This window comes from Dendrobates tinctorius, unplaced genomic scaffold, assembly GCF_039654945.1.
Source record: "Dendrobates tinctorius isolate UK_male_01 unplaced genomic scaffold, ASM3965494v1 ptg000103l, whole genome shotgun sequence".
NCBI lineage: Eukaryota > Metazoa > Chordata > Amphibia > Anura > Dendrobatidae > Dendrobates > Dendrobates tinctorius.
In genome coordinates, this window is record NW_027361771.1 from 18,629,495 (window position 1) to 18,639,783 (window position 10,289).

A 10,289-nucleotide genomic window follows, 5' to 3' on the forward strand; every position below is an offset into this window, starting at 1 on the left:
AGACGTCACCGCTAGTTACTGAGCATGCGCCGGCTGCTTCCATTCATTCTACAGTAGTTTACAGTCAGGAGTGGCTGTAAGTTTCGACTGGTAGGTTCACAAACTGAGGGGGATCCCACGTCCGGTTTTCATTCATTCTGCTCTCCTGCTCGCTTTTACTGTAGCGCTTCTTCCCGGCGGCCATCCGTGTGGTCCAGATGTGGCACACAGTAGCCACACGTGTGCCACATGAAGGTACCATGTATCCACATGGACACGGATAGCTCCGGTACTGTTTTTTCTGGTATCGGAATTATCTGGATGTGTGAAACTGGCCTTATACTGATACCAAGTTCAAACAGGTGCCAATACTACAGGTAAAGAGTGGAGGACAGAGGCGCCTCTTAAAGTAGAAGTTACAGGTCTGTGAGAGCCAGAAATCTTGCATATTTTTAGGTGACCAAATACTTATTTTCCACCACAATTTGAAAAATAAATCTTTCCAAATCAGGCAAGATGATTTTCTGGATTTGTTTTCTCATTTTGACTCTCATAGTTGTGGTCTACTTATGATGTCAACTTGCACAATTGTAGGATGACTAAATACTTTTTTCCCCACTGTATAGGATGGGCCCCACATATTGCTCCATACAGAATAGGCCCCATACAATGCTCCATTACAGTATATGATGGGCCCCATATAATGCTCGATTAGATGATGAACCCTATGTACTGCTCCATACAGAATGGACCCCATATAATGCTCCATAAAGTATATAATGGGCCCCATATAATGCTCCAGTATATGATGGGCCCTATATATTGCTTCAAACAGAATGGGCCCCATATAATGCTCCATTTATTATGGTCTCCATATAAAGCTCCAGTATATGCTGGGCCCCATATAATGCTTCATATATAATGGGCCCCATATGATGTTCTAGAATATGATGGGCCCCATATAATGCTCAATATATAATGGGCCCCATATAATGCTCCAATGTGTGATGGGCCCCATATGATACTCCAGTATATGATGGCCTCCGTATAATGCTCCAAACATAAAAAAATGAAAAAAATAAAATACTCACTTCTCCTCGCTGGCCGCTGCTCTACTCTAGACTCCTCAAAGTCTCTTTCTACCGGCTCTCTGCAATGTGACTGTTCAGGCAGTGGGTACACACTAGTCATGTCATCATGCCTTCTGACCTGAACATCACAGTCACCGAAGATGCAGCAGCGAAGGAACAGGGAGAGGTATCGCAAGTGTCGGGGCCCTGAACAAGCGAGGGGGCACTAGCCCTGGCACAGGCATCTGGCCCCCATAGAGCTCTGATGTCCCCGATGGTGAGTGGGCCCCCCTGTCTGCTAAGGGCCTTGGCACTTTCCTGGGTGCACTGGGTGCTGAAACCGGCCCTAATAATATGTTAGCATAATAAGTAATAAATAACTATGTCAGGAAAACAAAATAATTAGAGATTGAGCACATGAAAGTGAAAGGCACACATGCTGTCTTTTTCTTAAAAGCCACCTAAAGTGAGAAATACTCTTTAATGACTCATTTTACTTTTAGCACCATTGATTCCTATGGAAAGCACAGTTACCCTGAAGGAACAGTTACCCTGAAGGAAAATGTAGATCAGTCACCAGGATTTCTCCACTGCACGAAATTGATCTCAAGCCTTGTTTGGTGCTGTGGTTTCCCATTCAGGCTCAGCCACTGCGATACTGGGATAACTGCTCAGCACAGACTTTGGTCCCAGCACCTTGCCCAGGCTCGTGCTGCATGTGTAGTTACAGCTAGCCCTCCACCTAAGCCTATGGTGACTACTACTAGTTTACATGTGCAGCGCTGTGCTCTGGAGCCCAAGTCCAGATTTCACTCTACTGAGCATGTCCATGATATCAAGCCTTCCTATTGGTGTTTGGGCGTCAGGTGCTCTGGTGATGTGACAGCTTCAGATTGGTCCACAGGCAAGGTCCTGTCTATCTGGACTTGAGCAAGGTGTAAAAGACTCTCAATGGTGCACGCCTGTGCGCTAGTATCTTGTGTGTTTGGTGTTTACTTTATCACCCTGTGTACAAGTGTGCTGCTAATAGCACTGCGAGTGTTGGTCTACTGTAGACAGGCAGTGTAGGGTGGGAACTCCCGCTAGAACTTAGCATCTTCATCGGGCATCCTCAGGAACTCGTGCTGAAGCACACCTTGTGTCAGAGCAGGGTCAACCACCAGCTTAGTCTTCCCTATATGCTTGTGCAGTCTAACAGGGTATAGTCCTTTCTGCTTTGCTTCATAGTACCGCTCTGTGGTGTAACAGAGCTTGTTACTTTGCGCTCTGTGCACAGTGAGTGACATTTAACTTAGTGTGCTTTAAGTGTTTTCTCGCAGCTTTGCTCCGCCATTGTGCTAGCTGTGCTTTCTCCATCACCGCACAGTGGACCCCGGGTTGCGAAGTCACCTTATTATTATTTCTTATTTGATGCGTTCCGCCAATCCTAACAACCATTGTGTGTCCTTGACAGCTTCTCTGTGCCTGGCTCTGCTTGATTAATAATCTCTCCCTTTGCGGTTTTCAGAGAAAAACATATATACAATTTGGAAGGCTATTTCTGTTTCATGCTACCTGCGGAATAACACAGGACAACACTTCAGAGATGTAGGGATGGGGTTAAGGGTGGTTTGATTCACACATGACAGATATTATTGTAATTTTCTCTGCACCAAGACAGATTTCTGCATGTTCTGCATCACTTAACATGAATTTGAATGTGTAAAAAATGGGGCAGCACGATGACTCAGTGGGGGGGCACTGGTGTCCTGGGTTCAAATCCCACCAAGGACAACATCTGCAAGGAGTTTGTATGTTCTCCCCATGTTTGTGTGGGTTTCCTCCGGGTACTCGGGTTTTCTCTCACACTCCAAAGACATACTGATAGGGAATTTAGATTGTGAGCCCCATCGGGGACAGTGATGATAATATCTGTAAATTGCTGCAGAATAAGATAGCGCTATATAAGCAAAGCATAATGAATAAGAAAAATTATTCATGGATTAGATTTCCTGGTGATTACTACCGTTGTTGGCATGGAGAAGTGTAGACATTAAGGGCCTGAGGCATCAAAGGTTTCATCACATAATTTTGGCATAATAGCTTTAAAAAGTCGCAAAATTTAAGCGTAACCCAGAGCTGCACGTTAATGTTGCAACTTTTGGCATCTTCATGCCAGTTTCTCTCAGCTCTGCCTAAATGGGTGGAGCTTGGGTGGAACAGGATCATGGAGAGCGCCACTCATCAACTTCATGAGGAGCAGTGGCATTTCCTACTCCATAAATCTTACTTCAGCTTGGGGTGAGTAGGATTGGTGTGGAGGCGAACACAGAGGTGCAAGCCACTCATCCGACACTCCCACACATCTTCTCATCAAGGCTATCGTGAGCTATGGTGTTCTTGATGCATCGGGCCTGTGGAAAGTCAGCCCACTCAGCTGCTCCCCATGGTAGACACAGGAACACTTAAGGTTAAAGCCTCTGGGTGGTTTATTACTTCATAAACCATACAGTCAAAATAGTAACAAAAGCAGCCTTTCTGGCACAAATGAAAACAAAAAGTCCATACAAAGTCCTTCCCAGCATGGCTCCTGCCTTATGGGAAAAACAGGCATGGCATCTCTCACTGGAGCTTCAGCCTGAATGCTTCCTTGGCTGGACTTTTAACTCCTTCCAAGCACACCCTTGAGGAGATATGGCAAGTTGACAACCCGCCCATCTCTTACCTACTCACCGAAACCCAGACCCTAGAAAGGACTGATTTACGCCCAGCACATATCATGCCGGAGGGTAACTTATGAGTTTCACATCACGCAGGATAACAACCTTTGTGACACATATCTCCCCTCATATACGGCGCCAGTGACCGTTACAGGCCCTAAATTTAATGTTTTCTGATATCATCTAAAGTTCAGTCGGCTAAATATATTCTATAATACCTCACATAACATGAATTGGAATAGGCATACACCTTCCATGTTACAATTCAGCTATGATGAAGTGGATAAATTAAAAAGTATAATAGAAAGAAGGCTATGGCCTGCAGAGAAGCAAGTGGAGTCCCATCACCCTATGGACCCCTGTTCAGCAGAATAACTAGCCTTGATGATAGAGAAGGAAGTAGGGTCCATTTCAATCTTTGGAACCCTGTTTAGCAGAATACCTACAAGGTGGAATGCTTATCCGACTTTGCCGTTATTAAAATGAAAACTTGGTATATTAGGCAGTAAACAATAGGCATGTATACATACTGCATAGACATAGCGGATTCGCTCAGGTTAGACAGCATTCCTTGAGAGGAAACTATGTGTCCTGGATTTACTCCTGACAGATGAGAATGCATAGCTTTTATAAATGAAATTGAAAGTGTGCCACAGGAAAAGAAACTTTATTTCCGGGGTGTGGAGCCAAGCCAGAATGCAGGAATGTCATATTGGAATGGTAATCCTTTCATGCTCGCTGGCTGTTCCTAAAGGAAACGTTTTTGTTTGTAAGCAACTGCCCTTACGAACCATCCTCCCATCCTGACTATTGACCCAAGTCGTTTTTGGGAGCTGCGTCACCCTTCCAGTTCTTTCACACGTTATGTCCATCCGGTCACATGGAATGGGTAGTCGGCATAGGAGGAACGACACATTTTAATCACTTGGAAAAAAATAAGGGTTGTAAATAAAAATAGGGGATCAAAGACCTAGAACATTTCAAAGGGAAAAATGAGTAAGTTCACCTTTCCAGGAGCGATGCTGTGGAATGATCATGTGAGATGAAGAGGAATGTCACTTGCTGTCAGTGGACGCGTTGCTTGCGCTTCTAGGCTTTCTCTTCATTGGATTACACATATAGCTCTAGGAAAATATCAAATAGCTTCCACCACGCTTTAAGACCGCAGCAGCACATGGAATAGCTCGGAATTCTTTTAATGAGATTTCTATTTCTCTTTATAAAGTAAACATAGAACAATGAAATGCGAAACACACATTATAAATATAGGATGGCGCATCTGAGCTTATTATCTTCCACTCTCCCGTAATAGTAGATTTGCAAAGTCCCAGATATGAGCTCTAGGGAAAGCGCTGCTTGTTATACCCTAGCTAAAGTCCTCAGGTCAGTGCCAGCACAGCTTTTGGCATAATCACTCTTGCCAGTAAACATTTTGCGGAATTTATGAATTTAAAGGGAACCTGTCAACTTAGAAATGTTGTGCAATCTTTCTTATAGAGCAGAAGAAGCCGAGCTGATTGATATCTATTATTTGGGAACCTATTCAGCATCAGGTCAGGGTCTCACAACTATAGATTTTCTCATCTGAGAGAATCAGATCGATTATGCTGATGAGACTCCAATCAAATTCTGATACCAGTTTGACCAAGGTGTTGGCTTAGTATGATCTGATTCTCTCCGATAAGAGAACCATAGCACACTTTGAGGAGAAGGTGGAGAACGAAATTTCTCCATTGTTTGAGTTTGCAGAAATCGGACTGCACTCAGATGTCATCCAAGTGCAGTCTAATGTTTTCCATGCACCCATAGACTTGAATGGGTGAGTGTCTTTCGATGTCAGAGTGGAAACACAGCATGCTAAGATTTTCTTTCACAGACAGATTCTACCAAAAAAAAAATCAGTCATCATCAGCACTGGCCCATTGAATAACATTAGTTCAAGTGTTTGCCAATAAAATATTGGAAAGCACTCATCCGATTTATGTGCTCACGTGACCGTGGCCTTAGTTGTGTTTTATTCATTGAAATCTCAGTTCATTGTAGCCTTAGCAGTCCAGTGGGCAGTGCTAATCATTGATTGACTGGTATTGAGATTTAAAATCAATACAGTAGGCCATTGTAACTTGAAACGACATTCAACATATAAGGCCAGACTGTCAATGTGCAGCATGATTAACTGGAAGATCCAGTGAATCAGCATTAGCAATTCACCGGTAAGTCACCTGTATTACTGCCTCTCTACAGTACCTTGGAGTAACACATGTTCTCTTCTGCTCTTTATCTGTGACAGTATGAGCTGCTCTTTTGGACACTAGGTGGGGATTAATTTTTTGGTACACTGTGTCGGACTGGGATGCCGAGGGCCCACTAGTAACCAGGTCCAGGGCCCCACATTTCAGCTACATGTAAATGTGACATAATCCTCAGTCACAAACTTATATAACAATGAACTGGGTAGTTTGTTACATGAATAAGATGCTGTCATTGTCTGTACATAGTGATTCAAGTATATTGTACCAAGTACTGCTCATATAAGAGGGTGGTGGCCACTCTGGCACTGCGGCCCACCGGAAGATTCTCCTGTTCTCCTGTGGGCCAGTCCAAGCCTAGTGGGTACTGCCCACAATGTAGAAGGTAAAAGAAGAATATCCTATCTTCAATGTAGAATGTAATTTACAGCTTTCACCAGTTTTCAAGACATGACATTGATATATAAGAACTCGTGTTATCTATTTTACTTATATGCATAATTCTGTTTATCTTTATAGTCTGTTATTTTTGGTTACCATTTTGGAATCAAATAATTGTAACATCCCTGCCGGCATCACTGCATGGCTTCCCATTCCCCACCAGGCAGATACACCGACTTACTCACCACTCCAGGCCATGCGGTAAGTTATTTCCTCTGCTTGCTGTTTGCTGTGAGCTCCATGCCCGCTGCTTGCTGTGTGCTTACATCCTGTCTGTATTCTTAGGGCAGCTGTGCCTGCCCTTCCTGATTCTTATAGAGACAGTGTGTCTAGAGCCTTTTGCTAAGAGGCAACTGCTACTTAAGGCAGCTCCACCAATGGGAAGATGCCTGAGCAACAATCTCTTTCAGTCTGTGCTCAACTACAGAGTTGCCAGGTCTTGTCCTGTTTTTGTTCTTGTTTCTGTCACTCTGGGGGCTGTATAACCAGGCCTTGACGTGACGTGATTTGTTTCTGCCATCGTGGGAGCTGAGTTTCCAGGTCTGATTTCTGAATCCTAATCCTGTACCTGTGTCTGTCTGAATTAGGACCTATTCCTGTACCTGTTTATATCCTAGTCTGGATCCTTCTCTAACCTGTTGTGTCTGTTCCTGTCCCTATTCCTTACACTTGCAGTGTCTGAACCTGCTTCTATCTCTAAAGATCTGCAGTGTCTGTACTGACACATCTAAGAAAAACCTGAAATATCTGAAACAGCACCAACTTCTATTCTGTTGTCACTCTCTACACAACGTTAGTGATCTTTGTGTACACTTGCTACTATTTTTGTAAAAAAACTGTATTAATCTGGTCCTATCTGTTCTATTCCGCACCTGCAGCTCTGCATGTGTTCCGCATCTGCGGCACTGCATGTGTTACGCACCTTTGGCACTGCATGTGTTCTACAACTGTGGCTCTGTTTGTGTTCCGCACCTGCGGCTCTGCATCTGTTTCGCACCTGTGGCTCCTTGTTTGAGTAGTATTTGTTTGTGTTCCAGTCCTTCCTGAAAATGCTCCTAGTCTGAATTGGGTCCTACCAATCCCTAAATTCCAGTCATACCTGCCTGTGTCCCAGTCCTTCCAAAAACAGTTCCTGTCCGTCCAGTCTGATCTGGGTCCTACCCGTCCCAGTATCCCACTTGTACCTGCCTGTGTTCTAGTCCTTCCTGAAACTTTTCCTGTCCCTCCAGTCTGAACTGTGCCCACTTGCCTGCCAGAGTGTCATCCCGTGCCCGCCTGCCTGCCAGATTGTCACACGTGTCTGCCAGTACTTGCATGTCTATAAATCAGCTGAGCCCAACAGTATATGTACAGTACTTGCCTTCACCTGTTACAGTGTTCTGTCACCAGTGGGATCAGCTGATACTGCCAGACGCTGCCCTGGAGTGGTACCTGGCAGCTACCTGCCACACAAGCCTGAAATCACCACAAGAGACTCCAGTGAACACCAAGGTAGCTGCTTAGTCGCACCCTTTCAGGGTAAGTGTGGCTTGTGGCAACCTTTCATATACCCTAACTCTTAATAAGGGTTTGTGCAGACAAATGTTATCAGTCCGATTATGCTAATTAGGCTATGATTAGAGTTTGATCAGAGTGGGATCAGATTTTCTCAGAAACGGAGAGATGTCATCCAAATGTGTTCGGATGCTTTTCACACACCCTTAAACATAAATGGGCAAATACCATTCGATTCTCAGAAGAAAAATTGAATATGTGCACAGCCCCATAAAATAACATTGGGATAAGTGCTAGCCGTCAAAACCAGAGATAGCACTTGTCTGAGTTATACTGTCGTCTGCATGAACCCTATCATTTTTCTAATATACTTTCTTTACCTGTGCTTCTCCTATGAGTGCATGTTGGTAAGAGTTACGTAATCCTTTGTTGACATGCAAGCACTGCTTCCTGTCAGTTACGTCAAATCTGGCCCTCGTCTGGGCACAGGATTTGGGCAGGATGCATAAAGCACGTCACTCTGCTCCTGATGGAGGCAGAGCAGCCTTTGGATTATTGACAGCTTGTCTGAGTGTGCAGACTGAGATCTGTCTTCACGGATTCTGCCGTTGCTTCGGACAAATGGAAATTGGAATCATTAGAAAGAAAATTGCAGCATTTTTCGAATTGAAGGGTCGCCACTCCAAACCATTGTCAGGATCAGTGCAGAGGACAGTGAAGTCTGTCATGTAAGCATGCATGGTCAGACACCGTGTCAATAATTTAAAGGCAAATAAGCTACTCTACCTCCATTAGAAGCAGAGAGACGTGCTCTTCTCATGCCACTAAAATTCTGTGCCATGATGAGGGGTCGATCTGGAGTAGCAGACAGGAAACCATGCCTGCATGCCATCAAAGGATTACATGACCCATGCCAAGATGCGCTCATAGAAGAAGGTAATGAAAGTATATTAGTAAAACGATTGCTTTGAAGAGTTAAGATATATGAAAGGGGGTGAATTTTAGTGGAAACCTTCTTTAAAGTACCCATGTATTTGGCCCATCAAAGTATTGAGTTGTTCTGTAAACTCAACTTTCTGTCTAGAGTACTGGTTCACATGGGCACTTGAAGTAGGCGTTACGACAACTACTGTATAATTAGTAGGAAAGTCTAGGGAATATCTAGTTTTGCAACAATATATTTTCTCTTTCCAGTGCATGAAGAATGAAGCAACTTTGCAAAAAGGTATTCTTAAACATTGGCTACCAGTTCGTTCTTGCAGTACCTGTACAAAGATCCATTAGAATCCATTAAAAACGGGTGAAAAAATTGAAGACATTGTTTGTCCTTCAGCGTTCCATCCATTTTACGTTGGTTTTTGATTGAGCCATTGTTAAGAGTTAATGCATGCAAAATGCTCAGACAGTCTACCTCCATCAGTTTTGAAAATCGACGAGGTAGAAACGAAAGCAACGAGGATGCAAAATGTTTGAAAACGGATGACACACGAGAGATTAACAGTCTATGTTACACAGATGTAAAAATAGACACGGATATGTAAATGTAGCCTAATGCTAATCCTTAATCTTCTAGGTATTTTTATTTTCATAAAAGTTATAAAAAAACTTTTCTAAAATTATTGTAACTTACTGTATTTTATAAAACACCCTTTTTTCCCCCAAATTTGAGGAGAAAATGGGGTTGCATTTTAAAATCCGATGGGAGACTAAATATTGGTAGACAGGATCTCAATCTTCCCATGTACTGCCTTCGGTAGTCATTTTCCTGAAGCCCACAGCAGGGAAATTTTTGAACCCCTCTCCATAATCTTTGAAAATTCTTGGAGAACAGGAGAAGTGCCAGAAGACTGGAGAAGAGCAAATGTTGTTCCTCTCTTCAAAAAGGGGAAGAAGGTGGACCCAGGCAACTATAGGCCGGTGAGTCTGACTTCTATACCAGGAAAGATCTTTGAACAAATTATTAAACAACATGTATGTCAATACCTGGATAAGAATGAAGTGATTAAACAGAGTCAGCATGGGTTTGTAACTAATAAGTCATGTCAGACTAACTTAATTTCCTTCTATGATGGTATCACTGATTGGGTGGATCAAGGAAATGCTGTAGATATAGTATATCTTGACTTCAGCAAAGCATTTGACAAAGTCTCTCATACAATCCTTATTGAAAAAATGACTAAGTATGGAATGGACAAGGCAACTGTTAGGTGGATTCATAACTGGCTTAGTGATCGGACCCAAAGAGTGGTCGTAAATGGCTGCACATCCAGTTGGAAGAATGTCTCAAGTGGGGTACCACAGGGCTCTGTCCTGGGCCCTGTATTGTTCAACATCTTTATCAATGATTTAGATGAAGG

At 43.4% G+C, this 10,289-nt stretch overlaps 1 protein-coding gene across 2 annotated transcripts in view; it reads left to right on the forward strand.

Moving 5' to 3' along the window:
- TMEM100 (transmembrane protein 100) overlaps window positions 1-10,041 on the forward strand; it is a 136,618-nt gene extending 126,577 nt beyond the window's left edge. The window contains exons 3-5 of one of the 2 annotated variants that reach the window (XM_073588109.1): window positions 6,517-6,639; window positions 7,814-7,956; window positions 9,127-10,038. In XM_073588109.1, coding sequence (XP_073444210.1) covers window positions 6,517-6,639; window positions 7,814-7,956; window positions 9,127-9,140 — 280 coding nt within the window. In that variant the 3' untranslated portion in view covers window positions 9,141-10,038. Of the gene's footprint in view, window positions 1-6,516; window positions 6,640-7,813; window positions 7,957-9,126 lie in introns of both variants that reach the window. The other variant, XM_073588110.1, reaches the window with a different exon arrangement.
- The last annotated feature ends 248 nt before the right edge of the window (window positions 10,042-10,289 follow it).